The sequence below is a fragment of the Strix aluco genome, chromosome 9 (genome assembly GCF_031877795.1).
Source record: "Strix aluco isolate bStrAlu1 chromosome 9, bStrAlu1.hap1, whole genome shotgun sequence".
Classification (NCBI taxonomy): domain Eukaryota; kingdom Metazoa; phylum Chordata; class Aves; order Strigiformes; family Strigidae; genus Strix; species Strix aluco.
Window position 1 is genome coordinate 7,545,156 of NC_133939.1, and position 21,806 is coordinate 7,566,961.

The following is a 21,806-nucleotide window of genomic DNA, read 5'->3' on the forward strand; positions in this document are numbered from 1 at the left end:
TGTACTTATTTTCATAGATATAAGCAAGCAAATAAACAGAAAACAGAGGGGTACCAGAGAAGAGGTGGAACCTCCCTTGCTGGAATTATGCAACACTTGATTTTATACAGCATTGGATAACCTAATCTAAGACTTTGCCTTCAACAGAAAGTTGAGCCAGATTATCTCCAGATTGTCCCTTTGAACCTCAAATTGTCTATTACTCTCTGGTAACTTTTATACTCTGGTAAATTCTGGTAGAAGATGATAGAACAATCAGAATTAAAATATATGCCCTCTAAAAATAGTTTTATTATTATTGTATTTTGAAAAAAATCCTTAATATCTATTGACTATTACTTATGACAGTCGTTAATGTAAGTGCTCTGTGGGCCTCTCTGCATTTTGTCATTTAAGCATCATGTAAGCCAGTGCACACAATGTTGGCTTGGACTTAGACTTTCAAAGAAAGCTGAGGAAGGTTACTCAACTGTGTCCGAGTTTGCATTTAAGACACAGATGCACAGTATTTTCCTATCATTATTTCTACCAGTGTTTCACCTCCAGGGTGAGGGAAGCCATTAGGTATTGTAGTGATGTCACCTCTCAAGGTATCAACCTAGAAAGGCACAGTGGGGAGAGTCCAGTTAATATCGTATCTCAGACAAATACACCAACTCCAGACAGTGACTGAACACTAACAGAAAACCTTGGGTCTCAGTCTGTGCTGAGCAGACGCCAGCCTACGGCCCAGTCCATGTCGCAGCTGGGGTTCCTGAACAGTCACTTTGTAAGAAGAGCACCCACCAGTTGGGCAGACAGGGCTTCTGAGCTCCTTGAGCTCTGCAGGGCCAGGAAAACCTGCTACTTCAGGAAGCTACACTTTTTTTTTTGTGAGTGGCAGGGTCTCAAGCTTCTTGGGAAGCTCACATCACTGCTGATCCTGGTGTCTTGCAGCTGTGAGAAACAGTCCTCTTAGAGCCATTTAAAGAGAGTTCCCACAAGCACTAAGCCCCCACACCTGCAAGGCACTGTAGCTTCCTGCTCCAAGGACTGCCCAAAGCTCAGGGCTGGGCTATGGCTATTTCCTCTCAGGTGTTACAGATCCATAAGCAACTTCTGGTTGTGTCTGGGACAGAATGCAGAGATCAAGTGACAGAACATCAGCACATCTCTATTTGAAATTGAGTTTTAACCTTCCTTAAAGATGAAGTCCCTAGGTGGTTCCCTGACACAGCCCATCTTCTACGGCTTTGGTGTGGAACTTGGTTCCATACCGAGTGCTGCTGCATTTAACCTGTTATTGATATAACTGTCTGATTTTTACCATCCCTAATGATCCAGATAGAACAATGTTTATGGGAAACTGCCGTAGTCTCCTATGACCAAAGAAATTACTTTCCATTCCTTGCTCTGTCTTCCTCTTAAGCCTACATGCTGGCCTCACACCTGCAAAGGACTGAATTGAGTTAGGGGCAAACTGCATACACTGTCTGGAGTACAATGAAATCAGCTGATACACTCAGCTGAAGAGCTTTCATGGTGCCTTTAAATAATACACCTAACTTAATTATTTTAAAATGGACTTAAACTAGGCTGATTTTCAGAAACAAAACATTTCAATATGGGCAACAAAAGCCATCAAAAAAGTAAGAAAGTTAAAGACCAAAAAAATAAAAGTAACAGACTTAGCTCATAAAAGTAACAGACAGTGAAAATTAGAGTGAAGGGGTTTGTAAAATTACCACTAAACTTTTTGGTATTAGCTGAATTTACATTCTTTGCAAATGAAACAAAAGAAGCCAAAAATTAGGAAACAAACACTTATGAATAAAAGTGGTTTCCTCCCTACCAGAGGGTTCTCTTGCAGTCAGCATTAGCAAACAGGTAGTTAAGACTCAGCCATTTGTATCTGATGGGAAGTTTATTGTGGGAATTCTAATAAGACATGGATGTATGGCATCATGCTTTTGTAATGGAGAAAACAGGACATCGGCTACACAAAATTAATGCTATTAATGGAGAAGAGTTTCCCTGGATAAGTGGGAATAGCTATACTTGAAAGCTGGAAGAAGGGAGAGATGTCTTGGTGTCAGGATGGGAAAAGCCTCCCAGGCCTGCTTGTGGGGCAGAGAGCAGGAAGATGTCTTCTCCACCGCGCTAGTGCAGCCTGGCCAGCCATCATGCTCAGCGTCCAGAATGCTGAGATGCCCAATGTTTTGGGGAACACACTGAAAGCAAGGTCAAGGAGGTCTGTGGCCATTCACAAACTGCATCATGCTTCTAATAAAAGAGCAGTAGCAACAATGATCATGCCAAACTGGCATTTGTGTGATCTTACTAACTAGGTTGATGCACCTACATACATCTTGCTTTTTTGATTCCAGCTTGGCAGAAGAGCTCATGATGAGTGAGGAAAATGTGAGTCTGATATTCTAGGATCTCTTCTGGATTTGGGGAACTACTCTCAGCATGGCTCTAGGATGTGTCTGTGATAAGGTGGGTGTGAGATATAATATACTCGAATCTTTACAAGTATTATGTATAACACCACAGAAGTGTAAGACAGGGTCAGAAGCAAAACAGGTCTATTGTAAGACTGAATTTCTTTAAATTGATAAATAATGCTATTTCACAGTAGTGGTTCTGCATCAAACAAGAGGGATTTTTCTTTAATCTTTCCTGTTTTAGAAATTACTTGTGAATGTCTCCCTAAATAGAAGTGAAAGGCTATTCCTGACACAGCCTCTCTCCAATATTCAGGCTTGCTTTCTAAATTCAAACGCATAAGAGAATGAACACTGATAGTGCAGATCAAGTATTCCTCTGATGCTTGCTCATGGGCCAGCTTTTTCCTTTAGAGACTAGACAGTGACACAAGGAAGTTTGCTTAACCTCACCTCACACCTATCATTAGCTTGTCTATTTTGTCCTCCAAGAAGTACATGACTGATCACATGAATACAAATGGCACCAAACTGATTCAGAGTTTTTAGCTTCTCTACACATTGCAGATACAGTGAGGGGATATATTAAAAGACTGCTTGCCTGGGCAGATAAGTATGAACCATCTCACGTGAAGCTGCCACAGAGGAACTGGTTAAGCAGCCTAAATATGAGGGCTGCAGGTGTTATCGATGACTTGGCTCCCATGCTTCTGGGTTGTGCGGGAAGCATCTGGGAGTGGCATTGGGCAGCCACGGTGGGCAGCCATATCAGGCACCTTGTGAGAGAAACCTCTCAGAGGGACACCTGATCTGGGGCTTCTGCAGTTCAGGTCCAATTCATCAACTTGGGCTACAATGCAACCCAAATTATTGCTGGAAACAAGTTTGCTTTAACTGGGAAATAGCGGTATATTTTAGTAGCATTAATCCCCTTGTCACCAGCAGTAGAGATCCACTTAAGGTTTACAGACTAAGTCTGGACTTTAGGTAGTCTTTAATTACATTCTCTTACACTGCTATTTCTACCTGTCTCCACCCTTTAGTAGTGGAACAGAAAGAGAGGAAAATGACCCTGTCCTTCCTTTTGGCCAATGATCAGTCAATTGTTTGACGACCTTTCCTCTACCCTAAGGAAAACAATCATCAGCCCATAAATCTTTGTTTTCTTTCCTATCATTTTCTTTCCTATTATTTATTTCCTATTAATTTGGAGCTTACCACCTCCAAAATTAAGCATGTTATCGTACCTCAGAAGTGAGATCAAAAGTAAATACCATAATCATACTTCTAATGATAATAACTTAAAACAATGTCTATAACTTACAATTATTAGAGTGATTAGAAAAAGATGGGCTAGCAGAACAAAATAAGTATTTACATAAAAGAGAATGTATAATTTCAGTATGACACCCTTAATTAATTCAATGATAATTGCTGACTTTTTATCTTTAAAAAAATCAGCTAACACCAAAACAAGCAGGCTAAGGTAGCAGTCAGATCCATGCTTCCTCCGCTTTGTCAACACCCACAGAGGGGCATTTCTGGTCAAGAACAATAACAATTGCTCACAGTCGTTCAACAGTAACAATAGTATGCATTTTGGTTAGCACCTTATACCACAAGGACAACTGGTATTAGAGTGACGCATTTCTCTTGGGGTGGCAAGAAACCACAGTATTTCCATTAATGGTGGAAGAGTTTCCCTTTTGCTGCCCCCATGCCCTAGGCAGCAACCCAAAGTGCCCAGGCCTGCCCAGCTCTTCCTAGATGCCCCACGCTGCTGCCCCTGCCTTGTTGTCCTGCCTGGCCTTGGGTGCCCACACCAGCCCTCACATTCTCGTGCCCAGTCTTGTGCTCCTTGTACCAGCTTCCACTGGTCAGGCCAAAGCAGATCACGCCAAGGCTTAACCCTCTCCTTGCTTGCAGCCATTACACCAGAGGATCAAAAACACTTTTTTCAGCTCATCTGTGAAAACAAGATCAGCTTGGGTTTCGCTAATCAGCTGCAACTAGAACTGGGCACTCAAGCCAAAGGACACACTCTGTTATGGTTTTTTTAAATAAGACTCTTCTTTTCAAAGTATGTTTTTCTATATGTGAAATGTTTTGGCTCAGTTATAAATTGAAACAGTAGCTCTCCCCTCCCTCTCCCCCACTTGGCTCAAGTCACTACTGTGACTCAATATGTGATTTTGATTTATTAAGACTAATTTCCCACAATGAGCAAAACAAAACACATACAATGGCCCATCTGGGCAAATAATTTCTGAAAATGCTTGCAAGACGAATAGCACAGCACACTCTGAGACACAACACATGAATAATAAAGGGGCATTTTAGCATTATATATTTGCTAGCATATAATAAAATATGCTGGATTTACGCTGAGATTCAGATTTGTCTTATTTTAAAATGCTACATTTTAGTTTAGTTGAGCCAGTATTTCACATGATTTCTGTTTCTATTGAAAACTTGATGCTGTTTTTAATACCAAAAAGTCATTTCTCAATTCTAATTAAAATTATTTAATTATATCTCAAGTTACTGTATTTAACAAAACCAAACAAATAACCTGCAGACATCAGGCCAGCAAAAGTACACTGATTTCAGCCAGGGGTGATATATGCCTCAATTAGCAATAAATTACAATGTTAACATATGCTCTCCATAAAACAATGCTCCAGTGATGTGTTTTCAGTGGGACTGGACTAGAAAGAGCTCTCCTGTTCTGATTCATGGACAAACTTCTGGTTTTGACAGGAGTTTTAATGCCACAGCAGAACAAAGGTTAGAGCTTCCGAACTCATTTCTTTTCAAAACATAAGGGTGTATGCAAGAAGAAAACCACTGCACACAGCCCAGCAACAAGGGCTGCCTGGCTTTGAATGAGGGGATCCCACATCTCCAGATAAATAACCTAATGACTGAATTATTATCAGCTGGTCTGCTTTTCTATCTGCCCCTCAAGGTATGCAGACAAAGGGAATCTGAGTGAGTTTTTCTTCCTTCATGGCCGCATCTATGTATTTTCCAGTAGGAGCCCGGCTGAGTTGTCTGTGGCTCTCAGCCTGTCCCTGCTCCCTGCCCTGCACACCCCCTCCCTGTGGGTACTCCCCAGGAGCCTCACCTGGGATGCATAAGTCAGAAGCCAGGAAAGGGCACGAATTACTGATCTCAAAGCGATAAAGGTTTGCAGAAACCTAAGACCGGAATAGGATTTTGACAGACTTCAGATGCCCCAGCCCACTGATTGAATATATTTCTTGTGAATTTTACTCCTTCTAATGGAAGCCCTGACAGATAAATGCTCCTAAGCAATCAGCAACTACATCCTATTTAGTTGCCTGAGAACTAGAGCCTTTATTGCAAGAAATATTTCCTAGTGAAGCATCCACATTACTATGTAGTCGGCTATATACCTCCATAACCCAACACACTATTGTGTGACACGCTGCTTTGCAAAGAGGGCTCTTTGTTGATTTTGATTTTTCTCAGTGACAAAAGAATCCCCCAATAGACAGTGGATGCATTTTTTCAACTTTGATTGACAAGTCCATGGGAAAATGTCTTACAAAAGCAAAAAGCTATGGACCCAAACATAACTTGATAAGAACTATGTATGACACAAATCTGCCAGGTTCTTTAAAGAAACAAGACAGAGCTAAATTGCTACTAGATTTTTGTTTCTTTTTCCCAGGCTGGCAGCATTTAGGTATTTTTTCTTGCCTTAATCACAGGTGTGATGAAATCTAATGTCTCCAAATTTTTATACAGCATAGATTACATATGCATACATATATATTTCCTAAGAAATAGAAAACCATACAGAGAAAGATCATGCTCAGTCTTTGAGTAAGCTGGATTGTTTCAAGCACTGGGACGAGTTGTTTCATTGCATATGGATTATGGAAAAGATCATAACTTATCCTGGAGCTGAGCATACACCATCTATATCTGAAAGCAAAGAGATGTCTGATTCTTAGCAGGGGAGAAGAAAAACAGCCCATGAATCTAATAAGAACAAACATTTTTTTAAAAAAATAGGATGAGAAACAAACTCTGCATAACTGATGAAGTAATCTGAGACGATAGTTTATTTGACTATAGGGGTGAACAATTTTTATACAACAGAGCAGGAAATAAAAAGAAAAAATAAACAAACAGTCCATTTGCTCTTTCCTGGCTTTATAAGACTTTAAACATAATTCTTTCAGGTTTCATTAATTCTATCTTTATTTTCCTGAAATATATGCATTTCTTGCTGCTATTTATTAATCAGTCAATAACTACTGTATTAATTTAATTATCACTGCCGTTTACATTTGGAGATGAAGGTGGTGAGGGCTGTTACTGCCTTTATAGTGATGTGAATTCAAGAAGGACCAACACAGCTGCAGAAATGTTTGCTTCAATGAAAATCTCTCTTGTACCTGAACTGCAGACAGGCTGAGGCAAGACTAACCTTTAAGATTTCTATGACTCAGACCATTCACAGAATCATCTAGGTTGGAAAAGACCTTGAAGATCATTAAAAAACCTGCACTGAAGAATCAACAGTCTCTGTCGTGTTACGGACTGCTTTCACCAGTTGAGTGGTGGCGTGGGTCGTACGTTACTTGTAAAAGATAAATTCAGTCTTGGGGTCAGTTGGGTGGCATGTCCTTGGCTATGCTCAGAGCACGGTCTTTCACCTCCTATATTTCTGTATAGGATTACCATCACAGAAGTACCTGAGTCTGAATGCAATGAATCCTGAAAGCATACTACATGTGCACAGATTGTCAGTGCACTGTACACACTGCATAACTAGGACCAGGGCCCGATCACTTCAGTGTGTCTTCTTCTATTAGTCTGTACATCTGCATTAAATTCAGTGCCTTAAATTACAGATAGTCTGTGTGGTTAGCTCCTGAAGAAAGAATGAACATCTCCAGGATTTCCATATGTCTTGCTTCACACTTCCTAAAGGGATATGAAGCACCTGAAATCCTGAAGGAATGTCCAAAGTCTCCAAATGCTTTGGAGAGAAAAAAAGTCCAGACATATGGCAGTTCTGGGAAAGATGCTCTGTTCTGTAAGAGACACACGTCTCTGTGGGTTTTGGGAGGTATGTAGGGGGCAAGCAATAATACTTCTAAGCCTGTTGGGGCTGTTTAAATCCCAAGTACTAGAAGTAATATAGCAACAGTCTTTCTAAGATGACTACCCTTTCTATGTTTTCACTGAATGAAATGAAGAACAGAATATTTTGAGTCTTAGTCCAAGTCAGCTACAAGTCTGGATGAAAATCAAACCAACCTGTCTCCACTTAAATCTCATATAAAAACTCTATAATGTAATAAATTTTATAGATGTCTAAAAAAAATAGATATACTTTTAAATTAAGTAGTAGTTGAACGATTTATTGTATTAGTCTCTGTTGTCTAACCCAATTAAATTCACATTGGGGATTAAATTATGGCTAACTCATATTATTGATAAGAAACATTTCAGTGCTGTTGCTTTGAACTTTGCTATGACGGCATCCTTTGTATACAAATCTAAAAGGAATTCAAGTTACATGCATTTCTTAGTTCAGCTGGCAGATCCATGAGACTTTGGTGGGGAAAAAAAAAAAAAGCGGGTCCAGATTCAGCAAGATATGCTTTGACATTACTCTAATTTCAGGCGTTAGGATATTGCACTGTCTTCTTGAATTACAGCCATGCCCTAAGCATTCATCTCTGACAACAGCAAAACACACTGATTCTCAAAATCTGTCAAGATTAGATTTAGGCTGACAAAAGACAAATAAGTTAAACTTGTATAATACTTATTATATTATAATCCTTTGAGAATGCCCGTGCAACCCTGATAGTGAAGTTATAGTCACAGCTTTTTCAGTTTTCCCTAACATTCTCATTGCTTTTCAATGCAATTGATCCTTGAGGATTTTTAACCTCGGCCTCAGAACTGCTTTTGTTTGAACTGTGAAAAACATTTTGCTGAGGAAAAACATGAAAACATATTTAAGTGTGATTATGTGGCAAGAAGTAGTACTCGAAAAAGGCGCAATGGGGGATTTTATGTTTATTATCAGTTGCAGTTCACATCTGCTCTAGTCACAAAAAAGAGGGAGGAAAAGATGTTATTTCTGAATGCTAGTTTTTAAAAATCGACCTGGGACTTCACTTGATCTATTTTTGCACTACTAAAAGTAAAAGTTACTGTAAATTGTAACTCAGTAATTCTATTGATATGTGAATGAGCAGCTACAATAAACCCTCCAAATACCTTCTCTGGCAGGGATGCAAATAACAGTAATTGTTGAATAACATTCTCTAAATTTCACTTTAGTTTTGGCTTTGCAAAGTGGTTATGAAATAGCCTGCTCTTTGCATAATCATTTTTTAAAAAAACAATAACTATGTGGTGAGGATTTAAATCCCAGATGAAAAAAACGAGGCACTGCTATAATCTCCAACAAAGTGGCATTTCAGCCTAAACGACAGGCAGAAATGGAAGATGACTTGCATACAAATTATTTGTAATGTGCTGGAGTTGGGATGCACCAACTAGAACAATATTACATTGGCAAGAGTTTTGTTCATGTCCATGGGATTTAGGATCAGTGAAGTTATTAATCTCTTTACATTTGTGGATAAGTCATAATAAGGAGCTAACAAAGAAATGGCTGCTGTACACCAAAGACTGTCAGTTTTGGATTTAAATGAATGAATGGTTTGCTACTTCTGCATGGCCAGTGACAAGCCCCTCGTGCTCACAGCCTTGTGCTGCATTGCCACCCCAGTTGCCAGAGGCCGGTGCTATCTCAGCCCCACTGCCCCTGCTCCACCGCGCTGCTGCGTCCGCAGCCCGGGACTGCCAGCACGGGGGAGCAGGGCTGCAGCAGGGGTTGCAGAGTTGTGAGGAAGGGCTGGGGTCCAGCAGTGGAAGAGGATCTGTTGAAGACAGCAGAGATTAGATTTGCTTCAGAAACTGTTAAGAATTGCTGAGCTAATGTACATATTTGCTGAGCTAATGTACATATTTTAGAAAAATGAATCCTGTTGATTTGAACGTAGCTATAGTTGCCAGAACTCCACAACCTCATCACATTGATCTAGCAGATTATTCTGATTTTCAAAAACATGCACCTTTGCAAAACAGAATGAGAGAGAGACAGAGAGAGAGGCAGAGAAAGCCAACAGGTCCAGGCTCTCAAATGGATAGATGCAGGATGGTTGGAGCTTGTTTTGTTAAGACAAAAAATGTTATTTCTTTAAAAAATCTCAGCACATCTTTCTCTTACACAAGAATATGCTTTCTTCAGGGTAGTTTAGCAATATTACCTAAGTGGTAGAAGATTATTGGTGCCTAGACACATCAAATCACCTATGACGCACATTCTGTGCATTGCTTTGGTCTCTGCTCTCCAGGCTTCTTGCTTCTCTAGGATTGCTTCTGCACATGCAATTTGCAACTATTGCTTAAAATGGTGTTGCAAATGTCAAACACTTAAGAAGATACAAAGATAACACCTTATTTTATCACTGTAAATTCCAGCTTACATATTGCCTCAAAAAAAAAAAATTGATGAAAAAATCAATTTGCCTGTAAAATGAGTAATGGGATTCTGTGTAACTCTTCCTTTATACAGTCTACACACACTATTGATGACACTTTAAACTCCTGATTTAATCGGCTTTTCAGTGTCAGTTTTTATTTGTATATTAATATCACAACTGAAATGAAAATTCAAGAAGCAGAAAACAGCTACACATGTTTGATGTTGTATGTGAAAGCCTTAGATATTTAGCAACTTCTTTGATGTTTTGATCTCTGAAGAAATCTTACTAAAATTATGATCAAAGGAATTTATATTATCCCAAGTACTTAAGAATGAACCATCTTAGGGCAATAATCAGTATTCTGTTTAATCCTTCACCCTTGGAATCCATTATTGCTAAGCACCTCAATCTGATGGGAGTTACATTTACTTAAGGATGATATTCTCCTAAAACAGAATTAGAAGTAACAGAAAGCAACACTTTCAACTTACAAAAAGAACTAGGAATTGGATTTTATTCTACTGACTAAAAAGCGTTCTTTGAAGCCTGTTTTCAAACGTACATAACTTAAGAAAATTGGTATGCAGCTCATGATGAGACAGTTCAGATTTTTATTTTTCTACAGCAGACAAAGAAATAGAATTTCCAATACACAGCTACTTTTAATTTAATCTATTTCTAACTATTTCCTATTGTCAGTGTTTATAGAAGACTATTACACAGATGGATATATCTAATATTTATAAAGTAAATTAACACTCTACTTTATAACATGCAAAGGCAGATAAATAATGAATTATCCTTTTCATCAATCTGACCACATAATGTCTATTTCACTGTAATATTAAGTGCCGCATCAGACTGGTTGTTGTAATCCCCCATGGCAAGTTAAAATCAAAGTGTGATACAAAGAATCCCTAAACTGCAGCCTACAAAACTGAAGAAGAACATTAGACCTAAGGAAGATTTAACAAAAACACTAATTACTGGTTAGATTATGGATTTACCACCGGTGGTTGATGAGAGGTAAAGGAGGGTTGTACTTTTGCAGGAGCAAATAAGAGATCAAACTATGACACCTGGTCACAGCCACAGTCTTACTAACCCCCCACATCCTGACTAAGCAATCCACCTCCCCTTTTACCTGTACAGATTATTTTTTTTCCTGCACACCCCACCCACAAAGGTGGACTTTAATCTTACAGCAGTTTTCTACTATTTATATCCTCATGCTCCATCACTCTTTAATGGGGAAAGATTACAAGTAGACTAATGTGCAAATACATCTGACTCTGAACACACTGTTGTAAGCATTCTTCCAAACTGACATGAAAACATGCCTACTTTAAATGAAAATCAATCTCTGTTAAATCTGTTTCCAGCTCATTTGGGCTGGCACTGCTTTAAGAGCTCACAAAGAGGTGTGATGAAGCAGTAATATCAGAGAATCATGCATTCAGCTTTGAAAGACAGCAGATGCATCAGGACTGCAAATGCATCTGAGGGAACCCAAATAGATGATAGAGGCAGACACAGGTTAACTGTGCCTCTGACAAACTCACTGGTAGGTTATCTCTCCATTTGGGCCTCCTAAAGGCACCCACCACACAGCCTGACTCTAGTCACAAGCGTCACATGAACTGTGGGGCTCAGGAGTTCCTCCATGTTCCTGGGACTGTGGATTGTAGGACAGTTAATCAACAACTATGGTACAACAGCCGTGAATTAGAGCAACTTCCAGGGAAATAATTTTGCATTATTAGAGTTCATAAACCAGCTGGCACAACAGCATCTTCAGTTGCCTTTAGCACCAGACCACTCCATGGCTATTTCAGGCCTGTGATCTTGGGAAATGTAACATGAGAAGCAGTACCACCTAGTAATTTTAGCTTCAGCTTTGCTATCAAACCCAGTGATAAAATGCTTTTATTTCTAAAAATTACTTACTTGATTAAAGTGCTGAAGTTTATCAATTAAATTACTGATGAGTGGGTCCAATCCTTTGACTTTCAGTTCTGGATTATTAATTTGTGCCTTCAATCCATTGGCAACAACTCTACTTGTGTAACTGAAAAAAGAGAAAAAACAGAAAACATCAGTGACTGGAACCATATCCATCGAAATAAAAAATCATATTAAAGGAGACTTACAAAAAGCAAATATCTTGTAAATGGAATAGAAATTTGTAATAAATATTTATGTTTTAAAATACACCAAACCAGAATAAAAATCGCAGTTTCTTGCAGTATCATTCATCACTTCAAACTATTCAAGTCATGAACGAACAACAATTTCATAAACCACACAGAGGTTCCTTTCATTCATATTTTAATATTTGAACCTTTATAACTGACATTCTCAAGTTCTTCCATGCAGCAATCAAAGCTGATAGCTTCCAAAACATCATTTTTTCGTAATTACAGAAACCCAGGAAATTTAAGACAGAAACTAAACATCATGAGATTGAAGTAAAATCCAATGAAACTGCAGTCTAATTTTGAAAAGATTCTTAATCAAAGTGTGAGATTAACTTCTCCTGCTAGACGAGCATTTTATCACCAAACTGTCTAGAGACACCATAAAGCAGCAGCTGCTTTCTACCAGTGCTCCTCACCATGCCTTATCTGCATTATGAACTCACTAGCCAGGGTCCACGTACAGGAATTCTCTCTAACTAAGTCCTGCTTTATTTGAGGAATAGCAGCAGTTCTCACACTGCAATGACTTGTCTCTTATCAACAATCTTCTCTCATTGACTGTTGACTGCCAGTCTTTTCTGGAATACACCACAGTGTATTCTCAAAACTTGATTGGCTTGGGGCTCCATCCATGTACTCTCACAGGGAAAATTCCAGGATTGTGCACATTTGGAGTCCACTTCTGAACATGTCTCTACCACAGTTAAGGAGGTGAATTCATCAGCACATGTATGCTGAATCCAGTGCTTCCTGGAAACTGGCTCCAGCGTTGATCTGTTCATGCATGATTTAAGTTCAACCCATCCACAAGACTGAAAATCCCAGAGAGATACAGAGCAAAATTTTTTGGCGAGTCATGTTTTTGAGGGTTGTATGTAACCCCTCCCAGTAGCTCAGCACTCATTTGTCACAAAGTAGATCACGGATGTTTGCATGCACGAATGTTTGTTCTGAACTGGACAACAGACTGTTCCCAGACCAACCTCTCCTAGACTCACACACAAGGCTGGGAGGATCTCATTAAGATGCCATGTTGGCATCTTTACAGGTCAGGTAGTAATCGCCTGTGCTTCTTTGGACTGAAATGTCAAGAGAAACATCCTGCTATATCTGTTATTTTGATCACACCTACATACTTCGATATCCCAGATGTTCTCCTGTCAGTGAATTCTTCACCCATTTGTGCTGAAGCTGAGCACATCATTTCAAAGTAGAAAAAAGTGCCAAAATTCTATTGTAGAAAGACAACAGAACATCTCTCCAAATATACTTGTCCTATCTTAATTTAATTTAGGATGAACAACAAATTTTATGCAAACTGCTGGCAAAGCATACTGCAGTACACTGCTGTAAAAGGGGTGGCTTAAAAAGAAAGAACTGAGAATGGTCCGCCTTTTCAGTAAACTCAATAAATTTCACTTCTCAGGACAAAGAAAAAAAGAAAAACAAATGGTTTAGAACAAAGAATTGAAAAAAAAAAAAAAATCATGTTTTTCACTAATAGCCAGATAGTATTTAGAGGATAAGCACTGAGGAAAACTGTTTTCAGTGAGTTTGTATTTTTTTGTTCACTGAACCTTTTAAAGTTAATGTTCTGATTTTTCTTGATGTGTAACTCATACAAGTATAAGCTAATCTGGAAGTATAAACTTTCACGATGCAACGGCATGTGAAAAATGATGGTCAGGTTCTGATCTTACAAGCAGACTGAGACGGCTGAACTGATGTCCCCAGGAAGAACCCAGCTAAAGTATTATTTTGAAGTCAAGACTGGTATAGATCATACCAATCCACATCAATTCATTTGGACAATACTGGAACACTGCTGCACGTTACCTGCCTTTAGCTTTACCTTTGTTCACAAATCATACTATTTGCTGAATGCTCAACACTGCTCACAATGTGAAAACACATGGTTACCCACTGTAGGCGTACAGGGACACCTGACATAGCTTTTTGAGATCATCTAGTTGCAATACAGGAGAAATTTAATTTAATGGGTCAGCTCATGGCCTCCACCAGTCTGTTCAGTGATTCTCTGTGTGCATTGCTTTGTCTGATCAGAAACTCATCAACAGCATCAAAACGCAAGGGTTTTCCTTTTTATTGCTCTTGATTGCTCTCCATTCAACCCCTGGTTAGAGCTATCAGAATTTCTCTAGAGGCTTATGTCATTATAATCCAGGATAAAGGCGGCAAAATTGCTTCCTCTCTGGGTTGGTTGGGGGTTTTTTTGGCAAATGATATTTTCTTTTTCCTGTGAATCACAAGCCTCCATTAAATGCTTCTAAGTGGTATTACAAACCTACAGCACTGCACGGAGTTCTCATAAACATGACCAATTCAAGGACATCAGCAGGAGCATTAATGCCAGAGTCCTCAAAGGGACCCAAATGTGGGAAGTCAATCTCAGTCAACTCATATATATTGCTGTTGCTAAATATATACTCTCTTTTACATACATCGTTATCAGGAAAATAGGACCATTTGGTATGAATGAGTGCACACTCCACCGAGACAAAGGGGATACTCATATTCTTAAAGTTCCATCCACATTTAAGGGCTCACTCTTTAAAGCTCTAGAGATATGCATAAATTACACACAGATATTTCTGCTGCCCAGATTGCTTGTAATTAGATTCATAATGTGGATTACCTGAATTTCAGAAGTCAGAGAAAGCATGCATGAGCTGTGTGAATCCTGCATCATTTCCTCATCTCCTCAGTCTAGTATAGCTTCAGTATGGCAGTCACTAACAACTGTAACTGGTAACGTGAGGCTCCAGCACAGAAGAGTTGGCCCAGCTGTGGTCTGGGATGTGACCTGCACAACTGGAAATGCCCAGAAAACCAACTACAGATCTTTGGCAGTTCCGAAATAGATGTGATCTGCCAAATGAACAGTGTAAAAAGCTGATGTAAAGAGAGACAAAGGACTTACTTGCAGAGCACAACAAAACCAGCTCTTGGGTTTCCCCATAATAACCTGTAAACTCTGCTTGTCCTGTGTGTTCTTACTGAAAGATCACTTCTATAACAAACCCAAGCCCAGAAACACTCGGATGAACTAAGAAGTGGTGAGTTCAGAGAAGGTGGGCTACCCTGTTCAAGGAGAAGGAGATGGGGCACAGAACTGAAGGAGGATTGCACAGCCAGGGAGAAGGGAGAAATTCCTCCAGTCCATCATAGTCAAGGACCGAAGACTGTACTAGAAAAAGATATTATGTCCATCTGACTCAAACTACTACCCTGTAAACTGTGAGTCCTTCTACTAGCTCTGTATCATGCTAAAATACTTTGAAATAAACACTATACATTTCCTGAAAGATAATCTGATTACTTCACTTCTTTGCACTATCTAAAACATTTTTTTTGTTGACATCAGATCCTGAATTACTGGAAATCTACATTAAGTAAGATCAGAAATTGGCTTGCTTTATTTAATAACCTGCAATTTAACTGAAATATTGTAGTACAGAATTGTTAACTCTGGTTACAGCTCTAGTACTTTATTCATACTAAACCCAGAAATGTCAGCAGGAATGGCCAGGAGAGTTGTATTAAAATATTGTCACTGGAGCCCAAGGAACAGCACATGCAGACAGAATTTTCATCCAGACCTCAAGCCTCACGCCAATGTTATTCCACTGATTATTTGGGCAAAGCAATGATACTTTAAAAAACAAACAAAAACAAATTCTAAAAAACCACCCCCCAAACCCTTGTTTTACAGTATTTCAGAAGAACAGTATCAGTTATTTTAGATCTTAGCTAACACAGCTCATCACAGGTTTAAAAAAAAGGTAAAAAGTGAAATGCTGCTTACACATGGGATTGCATTTCAACTGAAGGCACGCATATTTATTTTCTATATAAATATATAGTTTAAGATATTTAAGTCTAAACACTTATTTCAAAATAAAGCCAGGTGCTATTCTGAAATATGTTCTTTTCAACTCCTAATATGAAAGGGGACCAAGGTACAGGTTCTCTCAAAGACTTTTTAGATAGTTCTCAATGCCTTTTTAGATAGTTCAATACTTTAAAATTAACATATAAAATAGAAATAACTTCAAATTCCAGGCAAATGACTGCAGGAGTTGCATCAAACTAGAAATGGTATTTAGTTGCAGAAGCCCAGGAAACAGGGTGCTGTTTTCACACCACATCCTTCCCTCCTCCCTGCAGGAGTTCATACTGGTCAGGATACAAGCGCCAGATAAAGCTCTTGTAGGCAGCTTTTCCAAGTAATATTGATCAAGCTCCAGCTGGGAGACTACTTCCATTACTCCGTATTCCTCGGGGTGCAATTACCCTGAGTTGTGGCACTAGCAGCCACTAAGGACCCCAGTGCTTTGATCCGGTGGCTAATGGCCTGTCCTTTTCCCGAATGTAGTCAGCTCCAGCACAGGTTCACCAGAGGGATTACGGAGCAAAACACCACACCGCACTTCATACGCTGTGTAACATGCACTGAACATTTCAGAATTAACTATATCGGAAATTCAGGATACCCAGAACCTGAACTTCATATGAATGCAACTCTCTTAATTTTAGTTCTCTTTTCTCCACTTGAGTATCTGGCCCAGCATAGCTGCATAACAGGCATCAAAATTCTTATTTATTTGTGGGAGAAACGGGACACCTAATATCACAAGGCAAATCTGAGTCTCACATTAAGTTCAGAGGAATCCATGAACTGCCATAAACATCCCTCTGGGACAGAAATTGCTTTTGATCAAATAATTTGTGATATAACCTTGAGAGTTGCCATATACATAAGAATAAAATGCACTGGCTACTAAATTAAAGATTTATTTGTGGAAATGTTTCTAATTTGGTAACCACATTCTTACAAAATATAATTACACACTACACATCATCAAGGTAACAATTCTGAACCAGAAATATTTTTTAATAATTTAAAAATAATTTTTGTCAGTACTGGTTGAATAATTCCACTATGATCAACAGGGACTAAAACAGCAACACCTTTTTGAGACATACCAGCAAGCTCAAACTCTTTGTGCCTGAGACTTTACTGGTTCTAAAAGTCACATTTAACCATTTATTTCTTTGGCATTATAAAAATGTGACTCTCCTGTCACAGCTTTTTGTGCAAATACGTAGACTATTCTGTAAGAAAAATAACCCTTCTCCCCGTAGCAGAAAAACACATTAAAAAACTGCAGACTGGACCACCTAAAAAAATATGTTTTCTCAGCCTTGTAAAAATCAAGTTGTCCAGCAGCCTGCTAAAGCCACAGAAGTTTAAAAAAAGCCACTAATTTTATAAACAACAAAATCATAAAATCATTGAGACAAAGCCAGACTTTATAATGATCATTTCACATCCAGCTCTGCGTTTTTCATCTTTGTGCATAACTTTGTAAGCAGGAAAAAATCCTACAGATACATGTTTCTTGTAAAACCACCCAGAAGTAGATAGCACTATGCAAATAATAACTGCAATGAATTAAAATTATGTCTTTTTAGGACCATATGTTTGAAAGTCAGACATTGACTGCAGGCTCTCATTTGCTGAAAAGATTCTGAAGTAGCCTGTTTACTTCAGCAATATACTCACCACACTGTCAGAGCAGACACCACCCACCACCACTAAATGACTCAGAGGTTAAAGGGTTAGAGGGGGAGAAGGAAGGGAAGAGCTTTGAATGTGTCATTTAGTAAGAAGCGATGAGAAATACGGATAAGCTATTTAACTGGCCTTGAGATCCACTGAACAATTAATTCAGTTACATTAGGCATGGTTCACCAGATGGTGTGTTTTGTCTTATATTTATTCATAATTTGACCCTTGGGCTGGAATGGTTTGCCTGAAATTCAATTATGTGAATCCACTGCTGATCTACACCAGCCTGTTGTGCCTCCAAACTAATAATTTTTGGACATTTCCACTGTAGTTTTTAGATGCAGCCCTTGGCGCATGTGACACTAACCTACAGGGCTCTGATTTTCTCCCAATTCAAGGAACACAGAAGTGTGCACCAACCAGTAAGAGCAGTGACAAACCACCTGTATGGCTGCATAATAATTCAACTTTGATCTGATTAACCCTTCTGCCCACTTCTTTGCAAAATGGAAAGAACAAGCAGAATATATGGTAATTGTGTATCCCTTGCCTGGTTATCATAGTTGCTTGTCACTCAGTAAGTAACTTCAAGGAAGCAAAGCAAATTTTCCCCAAGTGTCGTTGATGATTAAACATTATTTTCCAGGAGGAAGAGCCAGCCAGCGCAGGATTCTCCTTTGACTCAGCTGTCCCTAAGTTGCGCCACATGATGAGGCCAGTGGTGGGTGAGCCCCCCCCACCTCCTTCCGATTCTTGTCATTAAAACTGACCAACAGACAGATTGTGCTTCATCTCCAAGCAACTCCCACAATAGCACCAGAGAAATGTCTTACATCATAATTTTTATCATTTCTGTAGCAGCTTTGCAAACCTGGATTACAGTCATTGAGCATCTTGGCTCAGAGGTCACAAAGAAAGGAATGATCCATCCATTTAGTTCTCTAGGAACTAAATGCTCTTTCACTAAACTGCCACAATAAATAGTTTATTTTTTTAAAAAAGAATAAAAGTAAGAAATACATCTTGATACTGTCAGATAATCAGCAACCATGACAGAAAAAACTGCCAAAGTTTGCAGATTTTGGTTTTGTCTTATAATTCAGTTTCTTTTCATCTACACAACTGCAGTATTCAATGTGTAAGTGCTTTGTAGAATTAAATCTTGGACGACTTCATGACTGTAACATTTATTCAGTTGGCCTGATCCATTAGATCATTCTGCAGTTAGCTCCATTAACTTAAATGGATATATATTCCTTGTTTATAGGAACGGTTTCAGTCAGGCCTCCACTCATAGCAGAACTGCAGTAAGAGCAGCTGAATTCCACCAAGCAGCTAACAAAGGTGTCCTCTTTGTAACATCCTGCAAATGACAATGTGCAAGGGCACATATTGGGAAACCTTGAAAGCTCCAGATGTTTTCAAGCCCTTGCATTCAGGACTTCAGGCTTTTGTGTGATTGCTGAAAGTCACATAACTTCTTGGGTAACCTGAAAACCAGTGGGACATTTTGTTTGTTTTTAAGGGAAAAAACATGTAATTTATGCCAGTGTACAGCAGGAGCAATTCTACTGAAGTCAGTGGAGTCACACTAGGGTAAAATCTGGACACATCACATGAAAATCTGACCCTTTATGCAGAAAGAAAAAAAATTTCATGTGTTCTAAATGATCAGCTGAGCACAACTGGAGCAATATTCTCCAAGAGAAAGATTTATCTGATTAAAAATTTGAATGTAAAGAGCTCATTTTGAATTGATTAAATAACCACCAACAAACTACCAGAAAGCTCAAGTCTAGCACATAATGAGTTCAGCTGCCCTGAAGATTTTGTGAAGCAGAACTGACACGATGTGAATACCGTCTCTGCCGGAACTATTCTAATGGACTTCAGTGGAAGTTTCACAAATAATCTTGTTTATTGGTAATTATGGGAAATGATGAGACAAATACAATGTGCTAATGGGATAATTAAAAAAATAAATCACAAAGTCAAATAGCATTTATAATGGTGTTTCTCCACTTCTGTAGGGCTAAGAAAGACCTCCTGCGGTCCAGATTATAACAACAATTTTAAGACTGAAGGTACAAAACCAATTTACCAGAAGGCTTCAAGTGACTGGATGATGCCCCCCCTTGAACACACGGACAATCAAACTGAAAAGCAACTCAAAAAAGGAATGTACATGTAAGAGATCTTACCATCAAAAAAAGATGTGTTCATCAGTTTTTCCAGCATCATGATGAAAATGTACTGACTCAAGCTTCACAGAACACTTGTAAAAATGCTTGAAAAGTGTTGCAAAAATGTTATTACAGATTGTAGGTGAAACAGCCTACAATCTTTTCCTAGTTATATGAAAAGTTAATACTACCTTCAAGGCACACTGAAAGCACAAAAGAAATTTGTAGAAGTTAATTGGACAGTATTTATTATGTTGAAGGAAGGAAAGTACTTGCCTGGAATAATATCGGATAGGAAAGCTCTTTAGTTTCAAGTGGAATAAACTCTACAGGACAAGGAAATGATACCTCTATACCCATCAAAGTGAATATAATGAGCAATGAAAATGATACAAACCCAAACGCTGATAACCTAACCAGGAACTGGCAGCATAAAGACCATTCACCATTAAATGAATTTGAGAAACAGAACAGAAAATAGAGCAATAAACAAACAGTATATACTTATCAAAGTAACATCTGTGGCCATTCCTAGGGGAAAAAGTAAAGCTAATCTGAAACGCCTTTTTTTTCTCGGTAACTCCTAGACCTGGGGAGAGCATTCTTCAAGTACAAACAGGAGAAGAGAGCTGAGCTAAATCCTGATGGAGAATCTGATTCTGCACCTCTCAGAGATGGGCAGCTTGCACCCTGTTCTGGAGGCTGTGGAAAAGAAATGGAAACATATGACCGCCTAACTTTTTAACCTGCAGATGAAAGACACTAGTGGAAAACAGGACTGACTCAGCAGAAAAGAAAAAACAGATGCAAGAGAGGAGAGCACTTGAACTCTTAGAAGAAAAAATAAGAGTAGATTAGCAATAAACTCCATAGCAGCGGAGATAGAATGAGTATCAAGCAAGGGCTCACAATATTTGGTTGATAGGACTTTTGGCAGGCCAAGGTGGCAAGGATCCAATTCCCCTTCTGAAAACCCTACTTGTTGATACTTAAAAATTAGGCTTGACAGATGACCATGGGTATACAAAAGGATATTCTGTGATCCCAGCACAGAAATTTTTATGAAGCAAAATGGGGAATGTTCCAATTTGCACAGTATCAGACGTATGTCACAGGGAGAAGACCTTGCCTATAGCTCATTAAAAGCAAAGCAAAACAAAACATAACAAAAATACATTAATAGCTAAGAGGTCAAAATTCCGGCTTTCCTCAGAAGTCGGTTTCTCCAAATAGACTTAGATACACACGGGAGATTAATGAACAGCTGACAATAATGAATACACAAACTGCAGCTCTGTATGAACTCAACTCAGGGTCTGAACTCTGCCCTCAAACAGTCCTGGCTTAAGCCTTCTGGCTTCAGCACCCCTCGCCATTCTCACTGCAGCCTACAGCTCTACCGAGGCAGCCCTGGGTGCCTACTGCATGTGTGTGTCACTTCCACAATCAAAACTACTGTTGAGCCTGAGTGTCGCATGGCTGTTGTTGAGTATCACTGCTCCTGAAGCAATTTCAAGTTTCTTGTCTCTATTTTCAATGCTTTCCACTACTGTGATCCCCATGCTTATCTCCACGTTCCTTCATCTACCTGGCTGATTATGCCAACATGAACCCAGGTTGCTTACTTCATTCTAAACCTTTTTCTTCTCTCACAAGCCAGTCTGAAGTACCTTCTCAGGCTACTCTTTAAGGTGACTCACTACTTACCTTCCCTCCTCCCTCAATGCCTACATGTACTGCAATGTTGACAAAGCCATCAACTACTGCCAAAACTGGTGCTCTGCAATGGAAAGATGCATTTTGCTGGTATTTACCTGACACAAGGCAGTAGATCAGATACAGCGTTCCTTCCCACC

The 21,806-nt window shown here is 39.1% G+C and overlaps 1 protein-coding gene across 3 annotated transcripts in view; it reads right to left on the reverse strand.

Moving 5' to 3' along the window:
- The window catches only part of LOC141927011 (glypican-5-like), a 396,192-nt gene that overhangs the window by 146,217 nt on the left and 228,169 nt on the right, over nt 1–21,806 (reverse strand). For all 3 annotated transcript variants that reach the window (XR_012624270.1, XR_012624269.1, XM_074833620.1), the window contains exon 7: nt 11,924–12,044. Coding sequence is in view for 1 of the 3 variants with exons in the window: in XM_074833620.1 (XP_074689721.1) it covers nt 11,924–12,044 (121 nt within the window). In the remaining 2 variants the exon portion in view is untranslated. The remainder of the gene's footprint in view (nt 1–11,923; nt 12,045–21,806) is intronic.